The sequence below is a fragment of the Oncorhynchus kisutch genome, linkage group LG18 (genome assembly GCF_002021735.2).
Source record: "Oncorhynchus kisutch isolate 150728-3 linkage group LG18, Okis_V2, whole genome shotgun sequence".
In the NCBI taxonomy this organism is placed as follows: Eukaryota; Metazoa; Chordata; class Actinopteri; order Salmoniformes; family Salmonidae; genus Oncorhynchus; species Oncorhynchus kisutch.
This window is the reverse complement of record NC_034191.2, coordinates 79,777,689-79,792,566: the sequence shown is the minus strand read 5'-3', so window position 1 is coordinate 79,792,566 and position 14,878 is coordinate 79,777,689. Positions and strand designations below refer to the sequence as shown.

At 41.8% G+C, this 14,878-nt stretch overlaps 1 protein-coding gene across 2 annotated transcripts in view; it reads left to right on the top strand.

Annotated features, from left to right (window-relative positions):
• Positions 1-14,400, top strand: part of LOC109884005 (nuclear receptor coactivator 2-like) — a 42,391-nt gene extending 27,991 nt beyond the window's left edge. For both annotated transcript variants that reach the window (XM_031796882.1, XM_031796883.1), the window contains exon 11: positions 8,857-14,400. In XM_031796882.1, the coding sequence (XP_031652742.1) occupies positions 8,857-8,868 (12 nt within the window). In that variant the 3' untranslated portion in view covers positions 8,869-14,400. The remainder of the gene's footprint in view (positions 1-8,856) is intronic.
• Positions 14,401-14,878: the final 478 nt, after the last annotated feature.

Sequence of the window (14,878 nt, the reverse complement as noted above, 5' to 3'; positions counted from 1 at the left end):
GTATTCGGCGCATTGTGACAAATAAAGTTTGCTTTGATTTTTGGGAAAAATCCGCTCTTGTAACAGCTGTATAGTACTGATCCCAGCCTATAGAATAACAGATCAGTAGTACTGATCCCAGCCTATAGAATAACAGATCAGTAGTACTGATCCCAGCCTATAGAATAACAGATCAGTAGTACTGATCCCAGCCTATAGAATAACAGATCAGTAGTACTGATCCCAGCCTATAGAATAACAGATCAGTAGTACTGATCCCAGCCTATAGAATAACAGATCAGTAGTGCTGATCCCAGCCTATAGAATAACAGCTGTATAGTACTGATCCCAGCCTATAGAATAACAGATCAGTAGTGCTGATCCCAGCCTATAGAATAACAGCTGTATAGTACTGATCCCAGCCTATAGAATAACAGATCAGTAGTACTGATCCCAGCCTATAGAATAACAGATCAGTAGTACTGATCCCAGCCTATAGAATAACAGCTGTATAGTACTGATCCCAGCCTATAGAATAACAGATCAGTAGTACTGATCCCAGCCTATAGAATAACAGCTGTATAGTACTGATCCCAGCCTATAGAATAACAGCTGTATAGTACTGATCCCAGCCTATAGAATAACAGATCAGTAGTACTGATCCCAGCCTATAGAATAACAGATCAGTAGTACTGATCCCAGCCTATAGAATAACAGCTGTATAGTACTGATCCCAGCCTATAGAATATCAGCTGTATAGTACTGATCCCAGCCTATAGAATAACAGATCAGTAGTACTGATCCCAGCCTATAGAATAACAGCTGTATAGTACTGATCCCAGCCTATAGAATAACAGCTGTATAGTGCTGATCCCAGCCCATAGAATAACAGATCAGTAGTACTGATCCCAGCCTATAGAATAACAGCTGTATAGTACTGATCCCAGCCTATAGAATAACAGATCAGTAGTACTGATCCCAGCCTATAGAATAACAGCTGTATAGTACTGATCCCAACCTATAGAATAACAGATCAGTAGTACTGATCCCAGCCTATAGAATAACAGCTGTATAGTACTGATCCCAGCCTATAGAATAACAGCTGTATAGTACTGATCCCAGCCTATAGAATAACAGATCAGTAGTACTGATCCCAGCCTATAGAATAACAGCTGTATAGTACTGATCCCAGCCTATAGAATAACAGATCAGTAGTACTGATCCCAGCCTATATAATAACAGATCAGTAGTACTGATCCCAGCCTATAGAATAACAGATCAGTAGTACTGATCCCAGCCTATAGAATAACAGCTGTATAGTACTGATCCCAGCCTATAGAATAACAGATCAGTAGTGCTGATCCCAGCCTATAGAATAACAGCTGTATAGTACTGATCCCAGCCTATAGAATAACAGCTGTATAGTACTGATCCCAGCCTATAGAATAACAGATCAGTAGTACTGATCCCAGCCTATAGAATAACAGCTGTATAGTACTGATCCCAGCCTATAGAATAACAGATCAGTAGTACTGATCCCAGCCTATAGAATAACAGCTGGAATTAAAATCCTTCTTTAACCTGTCATCCTCCCCTTCATCTACACTGATTGAAGTGGATTTAACAAGTGACATCACTTCTCCTGGATTCACCTGGTCTGTCAATATCATGGAAAGAGTTTCTTAATGTTTTGTATACTCAGTGTACACAAGGTTTATAACTCCTATAGGCCACCATGGTAGGGATATACAGGGCATTCGGTAAGTATTCAGACCACTTTACTTTTTTCACATTTTGTTACATTACATCCTTATTCTTAAAATGGATTAAAACGTTTTTTCCACCCTCATCAATCTGCACAGAATAGCCCATAATGACATCACAATAGCCCATAATGACATCACAAAAGCCCATAATGACATCACAATAGCCCTAATGACATCACAAAAGCCCATAATGACAAAGCACAGAGTTTTTTTTTTGAAATGTTAGAGAAAAACTAAATAAAAACTGATATCACATCTACATAAGTATTCAGACCCTTTAATCAGTACTTTGTTGAAGCACATTTTGGCAGTGATTACAGCCTCAAGTCTTCTTGGGTATGATGCTACAAGCTTGGCACACCTATATTTGGGTGGTTGCTACACAGATGGTTGTCCTTCTGGAAGGTTCTTCCCTCTCCACAGAGGAACTCTATAACTCTGTCAGAGTGACCATCGGGTTCTTGTTTGTCCGGGCGTCCAGCTCTAGGAAGAGTCTTGGTGTTTTTTAATAATTACATTTTTTAAATAATTTAGCGAACATTTCTAAAAACCTGTTTTCGCTTTGTCATTATGGAGTATTTTGTGTGTCGATTGATGAGGGGGGAAAAAATATTTGATACATTTTAGAATAAGGATGTAATGTAACAAAATGTGGAAACTGTAAAGGTCTGAAAACTTTTCCCGAATGCAGTGTGTTTAACATAACAGTCTACAGCTCATAGACAAAACTAGGGGTCTAATGAGGGCCAAGACCCCCGAGAAAAGACCGCAGTAAGTGGTAATCATGACATAACACAGTGGTGATAAAGTCTGAACTGGTTCTAAACAAACGCAATGGAGCCCGTAGGAGTTTAGTAGTAAACAGGAAAATGGGGATGCGGTCCCGTATAGGATAAAAAGCATTACAAGTAGGAATGACTAATAGCAAGACCCAGGGTGCATCCTTATTTACAACCTATTCCCTGTTGGGACCTGGTCCAAAAAAGTAGTGCACTATATGGAAAAGGGTGCCACTTAGAATGCAGTTTCTGCCTGCCCGGCCTAGGTATGTATACTTAATTGAGCCCCATCTCCCTACAACATCTAGTGAATAATTTAGTCTAATTAGCTTTATGATGTAATAATGCTAGCTAAAGTTATGGGGCTTGACCCAGGCTGAGATGATGATGATGTCATTAGTAGCAGTGTGCACTTAGTAGTGGCCAGACTGAGTAGTACACAAATGGAACACCGTCCCAAATGGCACCCTATTCCCTATATAGTACGCTACTTTTAGGTGGCATTTGGGACGCAGCCCTGTGTTTTTAAAGGGAGGGTCCGTGTGGACTTTCCATCAGAGGGTCAATTGCTGACGTTGATACCCTTTAATCACACATCATTGGAAAGCTAAAATTCACAGCTATCCATCAGACACGTTTTTGGGAATGTTTAGTTCGACCGAACTTTGACCTTTGACCTCTAGGGCAAATATCAGAATTATCTGTATACATTAGCTTTAAAAACGTTGTTTTCCAAGTGGTTTTGAAAGGTCATAAAATGTCCTTTTCCAAAAATGTATATATATTAATTTAATTTGAAAACACCAGCTACAACTTTTTGTTTAAAAAACAAAAATGTACATATAGTGCCATTGACATTACAATGTTGGAAGCTTAGACATATAATTCCATGTAATGGTTTTGCATTTTATACATTGGTGATGGAAGCACCACGATTCACACACACAGCTAAGAACAAGGTTTTAAAAAGATGTGTAGATATCACAGAATTCACCCATATACAAAAACAATCCAAAAAATACAGTTGTCCAATTACACGGAATTATATTATTAAGCTTTCAACATTCGACCAATGACACAATATGGGTGATTTATTTTTTATTTATTTTTTAAATAGTTGTTGCTGGTGCTTTCAAAGTTTGTTATATTGTATATCATTTGAAATGGCCTTTCAGAACCACTTGTCAAACAAAGTTTAAAATGTATTTTTTTAGTTTTACCCTTTTAAAGTCATTTAATATCGGTAATTCTGACTCAACAGCCTTGGTTTCTCTAATGACTGCCTCGCCTGGTTCACCAACTACTTCTCAGATAGAGTTCAGTGTGTCAAATCGGAGGGCCTGTTGTCCGGACCTCTGGCAGTCTCTATGGGGGTGCCACAGGGTTCAATTCTCGGACCGACTCTTTTCTCTGTATATATCAATGATGTTGCTCTTGCTGCTGGTGATTCTCTGATCCATCTCTATGCAGACGACAGAATTCTGTATACATCTGGCCCCTCTTTGGACACTGTGTTAACAAACCTCCAAACGAGCTTCAACGCCATACAACTCTCCTTCTGTGGTCTCCAACTGCTCTTAAATGCTAGTAAAACTAAATGCATGCTCTTCAACCGATCGCTGCCCGCACGCACCTGCCCGACTAGCATCACTACTCTGGACGGTTCTCACTTGCCATCCGTTTTGTCACTAAAGCCCCATATACTACCCAGCACTGCGACCTGTATGCTCTTATTGGCTGGCCCTACCTACATATTCGTCACCAAACCCACTGGCTCCAGGTCATCTATAAGTCTCTGCCTTATCTCAGTTCACTGGTCACTATAGCAACACCCACCCGTAGGATGCGCTCCAGCAGGTATATTTCACTGGTCATCCCCAAAACCAACACCTTTAGTCGCCTTTCCTTCCAGTTCTCTGCTGCCAATGACTGGAACGACTTGCAAAAATCACTGAAGTTGGAGACTTATATCTCCCTCACTAACTTTAGGCGTCGGCTATCAGAGCAGCTCACCGATCATTGCACCTGTACACAGCCCATCTGTAAACAGCCCATCCAACCAACTACCTACCTCATCCCCATATTTAATTTAGTTTTTCTGCTCTTTTGCTCACCAGTATTTCTACTTGCACATCATCATCTGCACATCTATCACTCCAGTCTTAATTTGCTAAATTGTAATTACTTCGCCACTATTGGCCTATTTATTGCCTTACCTCCTTACTCCATTTGCACACACTGTATATAGATGTTTCTATTGTATTATTGACTGTATGTTTGTTTATGTGTAACTCTGTGTTGTTGTTTACTCCATGTGTAACTCTGTGTTGTTGTTTACTCCATGTGTAACTCTGTGTTGTTGTTTACTCCATGTGTAACTCTGTGTTGTTGTTTACTCCATGTGTAACTCTGTGTTGTTGTTTACTCCATGTGTAACTCTGTGTTGTTGTTTACTCCATGTGTAACTCTGTGTTGTTGTTTACTCCATGTGTAACTCTGTGTTGTTGTTTACTCCATGTGTAACTCTGTGTTGTTGTTTACTCCATGTGTAACTCTGTGTTGTTGTTTACTCCATGTGTAACTCTGTGTTGTTGTTTGTGTCGAACTGCTTTGCTTTATCTTGTCCAGGTCTCAGTTGTAAATGAGAACTTCTCAACTGGCCTACCTGGTTAAATAAAGGTGTTCTCAACTGGCCTACCTGGTTAAATAAAGGTGTTCTCAACTAGCCTACCTGGTTAAATAAAGGTGTTCTCAACTAGCCTACCTGGTTAAATAAAGGTGTTCTCAACTAGCCTACCTGGTTAAATAAAGGTGTTCTCAACTAGCCTACCTGGTTTAAATAAAGGTGAAATAAAAAAACTATATATACCCTAGACGTCAACGGCCAAAGTTCTGTTGATCTAAACATTCCAAAAAGGTCTGATCGATAGCTGTGAGAATCTAAGCTAACCAATGATATACAATTAAAGGAATACTTCAGGATTTTGGCAATGAGGCCCTGTTATCTACTTCCCCAGTCAGATAAACTCGTGGGATACCATCTGCAATGATGCCCTGTTATCTACTTCCCCAGAGTCAGATAAACTCGTGGGATACCATCTGCAATGAGGCCCTGTTATCTACTTCCCCAGTCAGATAAACTCGTGGGATACCATCTGCAATGAGGCCCTGTTATCTACTTCCCCAGAGTCAGATAAACTCGTGGGATACCATCTGCAATGAGGCCCTGTTATCTACTTCCCCAGAGTCAGATAAACTCGTGGGATACCATCTGCAATGAGGCCCTGTTATCTACTTCCCCAGTCAGATAAACTCGTGGGATACCATCTGCAATGAGGCCCTGTTATCTACTTCCCCAGTCAGATAAACTCGTGGGATACCATCTGCAATGAGGCCCTGTTATCTACTTCCCCAGAGTCAGATAAACTCGTGGGAAACCATCTGCAATGAGGCCCTGTTATCTACTTCCCCAGAGTCAGATAAACTCGTGGGATACCATCTGCAATGAGGCCCTGTTATCTACTTCCCCAGAGTCAGATAAACTCGTGGGATACCATCTGCAATGAGGCCCTGTTATCTACTTCCCCAGAGTCAGATAAACTCGTGGGATACCATCTGCAATGAGGCCCTGTTATCTACTTCCCCAGAGTCAGATAAACTCGTGGGATACCATCTGCAATGAGGCCCTGTTATCTACTTCCCCAGAGTCAGATAAACTCGTGGGATACCATCTGCAATGAGGCCCTGTTATCTACTTCCCCAGAGTCAGATAAACTCGTGGGATACCATCTGCAATGAGGCCCTGTTATCTACTTCCCCAGTCAGATAAACTCGTGGGATACCATCTGCAATGAGGCCCTGTTATCTACTTCCCCAGAGTCAGATAAACTCGTGGGATACCATTTTTGTCTCTGTGTGACGTTTGAAGAAGGCTGCTAACTAGTGTTAGCGCAACGCTAGTTAGCATTGGTTTGCGAAACTACCTCTTAACTTCCTTCATGCTGGACACAGAGACATAACAATCGTATCCAGGAGTTCATGTGACTCTGGGGAACTAAGATAAAGGGTCTATTTGACCAAAATCTCCAAGTATCCCTTTAATGGGTATAAGTGAGTAAGTAACTTGTTGAATATTGACATTGTTTGTCATAGGGTGGCATCATAGGGTGGCATCATAGGGTGGCATCATAGGGTGGCATCATAGGGTGGCATCATAGGGTGGCATCATAGGGTGGCATCATAGGGTGGCATCATAGGGTGGCATCATCAGGTGGCATCATCAGGTGGCATCATAGGGTGGCATCATAGGGTGGCATCACCGGGTGGCATCATAGGGTGGCATCATAGGGTGGCATCATCAGGTGGCATCATAGGGTGGCATCATAGGGTGGCATCATAGGGTGGCATCATAGGGTGGCATCATAGGGTGGCATCATAGGGTGGCATCATCAGGTGGCATCATAGGGTGGCATCATAGGGTGGCATCATAGGGTGGCATCATAGGGTGGCATCATCAGGTGGCATCATAGGGTGGCATCATAGGGTGGCATCATAGGGTGGCATCATAGGGTGGCATCATAGGGTGGCATCATAGGGTGGCATCATAGGGTGGCATCATAGGGTGGCATCATAGGGTGGCATCATAGGGTGGCATCATCAGGTGGCATCATAGGGTGGCATCATCGGGTGGCATCATAGGGTGGCATCATAGGGTGGCATCATAGGGTGGCATCATAGGGTGGCATCATCAGGTGGCATCATAGGGTGGCATCATAGGGTGGCATCGTCAGGTGGCATCATAGGGTGGCATCATAGGGTGGCATCATAGGGTGGCATCATAGGGTGGCATCATAGGGTGGCATCATAGGGTGGCATCACCGGGTGGCATCATAGGGTGGCATCATAGGGTGGCAAATCCATTGCTGTACTGCTAGCACACATGTTCCAACTTTAGGGACATTGACCTTTTAAAACAATTACTATGAGACATCGTCACCCCCCAGGGGACCCCGACGGCCCAAGTTGGGGGGGGGGGGGGTCTGGCTCAAGGTCAATAAAGAGTCCGAGAATAATGTTGTTGGCCTCTTCTGTTCTGCTTTTAAGCCTATTAACCCTGTATGAATATTTAACCAAGACGCAGCGTACCGTTTCATTGTCTGTGAGCACTTCGGGCTGTTACGTTTCAAATCACTTGATTTATTTCAACGCCAAGCTATCGAAATTACACTGGCACTTAAATGATGTTAATTATTCAAACCGTCGGCCATTAGTTTGAGTATAGAGGTGATTATGTTCATCTGGCAACTGTGTGGAGAGGTGAGTTTTTATCATGAAATAACAATGTATCAATATATCTGAGTGTATGTGAATTGTATGGGCATGTAAAAAGTATGTGAAATGTGTGTAATAAGTGTATGTGAAAGTGTATGTAATGAGTGTATGTGAAATGTGTGTAATTAAGTGTATGTGAAATGTGTGTAATAAGTGTATGTGAAATGTGTGTAATAAGTGTATGTGAAATGTGTGTAATAAGTGTATGTGAAATGTGTGTAATAAGTGTATGTGAAATGTGTGTAATTAAGTGTATGTGAAATGTGTGTAATAAGTGTATGTGAAATGTGTGTAATTAAGTGTATGTGAAATGTGTGTAATTAAGTGTATGTGAAATGTGTGTAATTAAGTGTATGTGAAATGTGTGTAATAAGTGTATGTGAAATGTGTGTAATAAGTGTATGTGAAATGTGTGTAATAAGTGTATGTGAAATGTGTGTAATAAGTGTATGTGAAATGTGTGTAATAAGTGTATGTGAAATGTGTGTAATACGTGTATGTGAAATGTGTGTAATAAGTGTATGTGAAATGTGTGTAATTAAGTGTATGTGAAATGTGTGTAATTAAGTGTATGTGAAATGTGTGTAATAAGTGTATGTGAAATGTGTGTAATAAGTGTATGTGAAATGTGTGTATTAAGTGTATGTGAAAGTGTATGTAATAAGTGTATGTGAAATGTGTGTAATTAAGTGTATGTGAAATGTGTGTAATAAGTGTATGTGAAATGTGTGTAATAAGTGTATGTGAAATGTGTTTAATAAGTGTATGTGAAATGTGTGTAATTAAGTGTATGTGAAATGTGTGTAATTAAGTGTATGTGAAATGTGTGTAATTAAGTGTATGTGAAATGTGTGTAATAAGTGTATGTGAAATGTGTGTAATAAGTGTATGTGAAATGTGTGTAATAAGTGTATGTGAAATGTGTGTAATAAGTGTATGTGAAATGTGTGTAATAAGTGTATCTGAAACCACTCTCTTTCTTTGTCTTCATATGTTTACAGAAATACTGCTGACCCTGGTGGAGCGTTCAGCCAACCAGCACCTTGATGCTAATACCCAGGATCCAATGAGCTCGCTGGTTCATCTTCAACCAATCAACCAACGGCTCTTTGAATGGACCTGGCAGTGTCCTGACCCAGCTCTACCCAGCCCAACCCGATCTCCAACCTCACCCACCTGGCATAAACTGTGCCTCTTATCTGCCCCTACTGGGAGGCCCAGGGGTGAAGGGGGAGGGGGGGGGGGATAGAGCAAAGATGGGACTTCTATTGGACTTCAGAGCCAGGGACCTGGTCGAAAGCACCGCACCACACAGAGTTTAGTGAGGCAAGCCTAAAACGTCTCTCTAAAGGAGAACCCGTGAGCCTGTCTGTCTGTCTGTCTGTCTGTCTGTCTGTCCAGCCTGCATTCCTCTTAGTGTGACTAAACGCTAGGTTCATGACTAAGTGGAAAAGGCAGACATGGACGTGCTTTGAACTCGTTGAGAAATGCTGATTGGTCAACAAGCTACGTCAAACCATCTACTTGAATCTACAGCTTTGTAAAACAAATTATAATGTTCAAAAACCTTTTTAATAGATTTTCTTTTTATAAATAATGTTTTGTTGCATTTAAACTGCCATGAAAAATGCTTGTTATCGAGGTCGTTTCCTTAGTAGGTGACGTCAGAGGTCGGCATGTGGGAGAAGTAGGAGCTCAGGGATGATGGATGAGTCTACCACTAGTTAGTTTACAGCCAGTTTGAGGGGCGTTCAAGAGGATTTGTCCCTGTCGTATGTGGTGAATACCACTTTCCCACTTGGTTATTGACGCAGAGTTACTGTAGACCCCTTCCCATCTACTGTATGACTATAGGCCCCTCCCCCTTCAAAAAGGTCCCTCCCCCTCTGGGTGATTGACAGTAGGCCCCTCGCTCTTTGCCTGGAGGCCCCATAGAGGTCCCTCCCCCTCTGGGTGATTGACAGTAGGCCCCTCGCTCTTTGCCTGGAGGCCCCATAGAGGCTCCTCCCCCTCTGGTTGATTGACAGTAGGCCCCTCGCTCTTTGCCTGGAGGCCCCATAGAGGTCCCTCCCCCTCTGGGTGATTGACAGTAGGCCCCTCGCTCTTTGCCTGGAGGCCCCATAGAGGCTCCTCCCCCTCTGGGTGATTGACAGTAGGCCCCTCGCTCTTTGCCTGGAGGCCCCATAGAGGCTCCTCCCCCTCTGGTTTGACTGACTGACTACTGGTGGCAGCGGTGGGACCCTCCTCAGATGAATGTATTCATTAGTGGTCAGCTGCCATTTTTACAATCTCATCTCAAGAAAATGTCAACAGTTTTTTTTTTTTTTCACCTCGCTTTGATCCCTCACTTCTTCTTCGGGTTCATCTCACGTTCCAACCCATTCTTCCCTTCTAACGTTTTCTGCGTTCCACAATGGCAGCAAACTGTGACGCCGATGTTATGTTTTGGATCCTGGAGGACAGCGGAGGGAGGGAGTGGAACAGCTGACTACTTTCAGTTGTTTTTGCCTTCTTCTTTTTTTAAATTTGTGTGTAGTTTTTGTTTTTGTTTTCGTAATGACGATGAGTGAGGCTGACGAGAAATGGTTTGAAAACCGATCTTGGAAAGCACAGTAGATGAATGGTTTGATTTAAAGTAATGCTTTGTATTATAATTAGTCAAATTTAGTCAAAAGGTTTATAGTGTATTAAATTAAGTTGTATTTTTCTGTATAGATGTTGTTGTTGTTGTTTTTTTTATGTTAGATTTATTATCGTAGCAAAACAAGATGATTATTTGTAAATCGGTGAAAGTGAGTAAAAATAACCTTTTTTTTTGTCAGACTCTTATCAATTTGAAATAATATGGATTTAACTTTGGTCCGGTAGTTTCATCAGAAGTTATTGAAATTATATTATGCGGTTCAAGGAAACCAAATACAGACAGATTGTACAAGACAAGTTAACAACAGAGTTCCATTTCCTATTTATCGTCTCCCTGTCTGGTCTGGACTACCATCTGCTATAAGAGAAGAGTGGTGCGTTTTGTGTTGTTTGTTTGAGAAGAGGAGAGACACACCGGTATGGTACAGGAGTGGGTGGGGTTATCTTTGTCCAGGCTCTAGTGGGGTGGGGTGGGTCGTGGGGGGGGTGGGGGGGGGGGCGTTTAGCCTTGAGCATATAGAGCCATGATAGAAAGACAGGACACAAGTCAACACAGCCATATACAGTTATATAACTCAACAAAAAAAAAGATTGAACGGAACAAGCGTGCTTTCTATGTTGATTAGAGTCTCGGTGCCTCGTACAGGCTGCTAGGGTCAAACCGCTCTGGTCCGTCAGTACGATGTAAGTAAACAAGCAATAATGAGTACTAGGAATCTTTATGTCTTTTTTGGTGTTGTTGGTTTTAGTCGTTTTTGTACTGATTTTGTTTTCCTGGTCATGTTATGCTCCGTGGTCTGTTTTTTTTTGTAAACTGGTTAAACGTCCCTCACAGATCACGCTGCAGCGTTTGTTGTGGGTTTAGAGACGGCAGGGAGGGAGTGGGGTGCTGAACCCCGGGTAATCAACCCTCATATTAACAGATAGGTTTGCGTCATAAAATGGCACACTATTCCCTACATAGTGCACTACTTTAGGCCCTAAGCCCCTATGGCATCATATTCCCTCGCCCCATCAGTAACTGGTATTTTGACCAGTTCCTCTTGATCCTATGTGCCTTTCGGGATGCAGCCATTCCCTCTCTGACCACAGAGCAGAGACCTATTGGGCCCTTATCCAATTCTTCTTTCCTTCCTTTAAGTAGTCACTTGGTATGCCATGACTGGATAGGTGACACACATGTAATGGCCTGTGTCCCAAATGGCACCCTATGCCCTTTATAGTGCACTATTTTTTTGTCTGGGGCCAATAGGGATCTGGTCAAAAGTAGTGCACTATGTAGGTAATACTGGATGGAGTCCACGGAATCAACTATGTGGTTCAGATGGTTGGAGGTTGGAGCACGGCGCTAGGAGCGCTAGGAGCACAGTGCTAGGAGCGCCAGGAGCACGGCGCTAGGAGCACAGTGCTAGGAGCGCCAGGAGCACGGTGCTAGGAGCACTAGGAGCACAGCGCTAGGAGCACGGCGCTAGGAGCGCTAGGAGCACGGTGCTAGGAGCGCTAGTAGTCATATTCCCTCGTCCCTGTAATGGGGGATGGTGACATCATATTCCCTCGTCCCTGTAATGGGGGATGGTGACATCATATTCCCTCGTCCCTGTAATGGGGGATGGTGACATCATATTCCCTCGTCCCTGTAATGGGGGATGGTGACATCATATTCCCTCGTCCCTGTAATGGGGGATGGTGACATCATATTCCCTCGTCCCTGTAATGGTATAGTGGTTTTAGCTCCGTTGGTGCATCAAAAGTCACATTCTGATCTCGAAACTACATCCTCTAATCCTGAAATGTTGTAGCCTGGTCCCATATATTTGTGTTCTTGCTTACTCCGTTGCTGCCAATGTCAACTCTATGTTGTCATGACAATTAGTGACAAGGAGTTGGCATGATGGCACAAACAGACTGGCGCTCATGCTAGCAATGTTGATATTTCTGATGTTAAGCCAGACATTACTATGGACAACAAGCCAAATATCCCATGCCTTGTAAATTGGGTTATGAATTCTACCAGCCTTTCATTACAAAATGAAGGACAGAGGTGGACTGAGCTGTGTTTCATCAGTTTTAAATCAAACCGGACCCCAAACTGTTAAATCTGCCTCGGATAAAGAGCCTATTAGCAGCCCAGACAGTGTGATAGTCCATCAGCCTCAGAGAAACATGCAACGCCATCTCGCTGTGTGTGTGTATGTGTGTGTGTGTGTGTGTGTGTGTGTGTGTGTGTGTGTGTGTGTGTGTGTGTGTGTGTGTGTGTGTGTGTGTGTGTGTGTGTGTGTGTGTGTGTGTGTGTGTGTGTGTGTGTACAGCATAATACGTGTATTTGATGAGGGTCTGAGATAAATTGAATGTATTGTCATTGGCTGGCCTCAGATCAGAAGAGGCTGTAAAAGTGTTGCGCTGCACCTCAAATGATATCCTTATATATATATATATATATATATATATCCTGTTCCCTTTGTGCTCCATATATGGTAATGAAGCCCCTTTTGGGATGCAGCCCATCACTGGGAGAAGCTGTAGAATATGGTTCTCATTGGATGGTCTAGAACTGCCCAAAACCTGATGGATTAAATGACTTATAAGCCCTGGTCTGAGAACAGTTTTGATTTGTACTTCCCGAATGGCAACTGCTAGGATTGGTCATGGAGAGAAAGCTGATCAAAAGACAGTCAAAGTAAGAGTGTTGATCTAGGATCAGTTTAGTCTTTACATTACAATGAATGGACAAAGGGGAACTGATGATAGATCAGTATTTCTACACTCAAATGATTTGGGGAATAATGTACATTCTCTTTGGACACCGAGGTACAGTAGAATTTGGAGCATAGGGATGCTATAATTTAGTGATTCCATGTGTAACAGAAGGGCGCATTCACATTGTTTTGATGTTCGATTTATCACAATTTATCACAATTTATCGATCACACTTTTGATAAAAGCTGGATGTCAAATCAAATCAAATCAAATCCCCGTTTGCAAATTTCCAAAGATTTGTTAATATTTTTAAATGAATACAAGCCATGAGGTAATGCTTTTTTTTTAAAGCATTTCTGTCAGTACTTGGAGCAAACAAACTATTTGCCCCACACAACAACAACAACAAAAATTATCATACAGACTTTGAATTTAAAACAATTTACGAACTAATTCCTCTATTTAACTTTAATTTTAGCGATTTTTTTTTTTTGTTGATATGTCCTGTTTTTGTATAGTCTGCTAATTTTTCTTAGCGCTAAAATGCAAGAACCTTAATGCTAATAATGTAGCATATTGCCTTAGATTGTCTGTTCTCGTTCTTGTATATTATAAGGCTGTATTATATTTGTATTGTGATAATGTACATTATTAAATGGGTGATAAATCAATGCTCAACACCAATCTTAGTTGGTGGTGATGAGACTCACAGTAGTCTCTCTCTCTCTATCTCTATCTCTCTCTCTCTGTGTCTCTCTCTCTCTCTCTCTCCCTCCCTCTCTCTCTCATATATATCTGTGATTGGTTAAAGGCTGTATTTGCATATTTCCATTTCCCCTCGTCACAGAACTGTTTGTCAGCCGGACTGTGTGTATGGAAGAAGAAAAAACGATGCAATATGTCATATATTCTATGGACTTTCTGGAGAAGGAAAGCTTAGTTGTTAATCACTGCTCTGAGATGGATTCTTCCAGCTGTGTTGTTCATTGGAAACGTCGACACTGTTCGTTCGCTCACCCATCACGCATCAACGTTTTGTAATCTTTAGGGTTGAGCATTTTATTTAAAAAAAGGTTAGATATACCGACAGAAGTTTAAACACAATTATATGCAAGTTGTTAACTAATAAGGCTTCGCTGATGCTATTTGCAATTTTAATGTTGCATAATACCATTGTAAATAAAGAATTCTGTTATTGCAACATTGAATGTAGTCCCTCTATATTTTAATATATTTGAATAGATTCTGCACTTGTTTGAGGGGAGATCTTGCAAGTACACATTTCACTGATCTTTTATCCATTACATTTGCTCACCTCCTGTGTTCTCTCGCCTTCTTTTGACAAAAGGTCAAAAGTAATCGAGGAGAGTGAACGTGGATGAAAATGCGATCGCCTGAAATGAGACCGTCCTTCTCCACTTCCGCTTCATGAGCCAAATTACGTTTCACAGGGGTGGATCTCAAAACTAGATGTGTAAAGTGATCAAAACAAATTAAGTTCTTTGTCCAGAACATTTTATAGTTACAAAAAAATTATTCGTGTATTGTTTTCAAAAGTGTGCATGTTTTTAATCCTCTGACAAAAAAACTAAAGTTGATTCAAAAGGAGTGTGGAATATTTCAAAACTCTTCCACGGTCGGATACACATCAGTATTCTCGACGAAAAGTGGCTATCGAGGAGG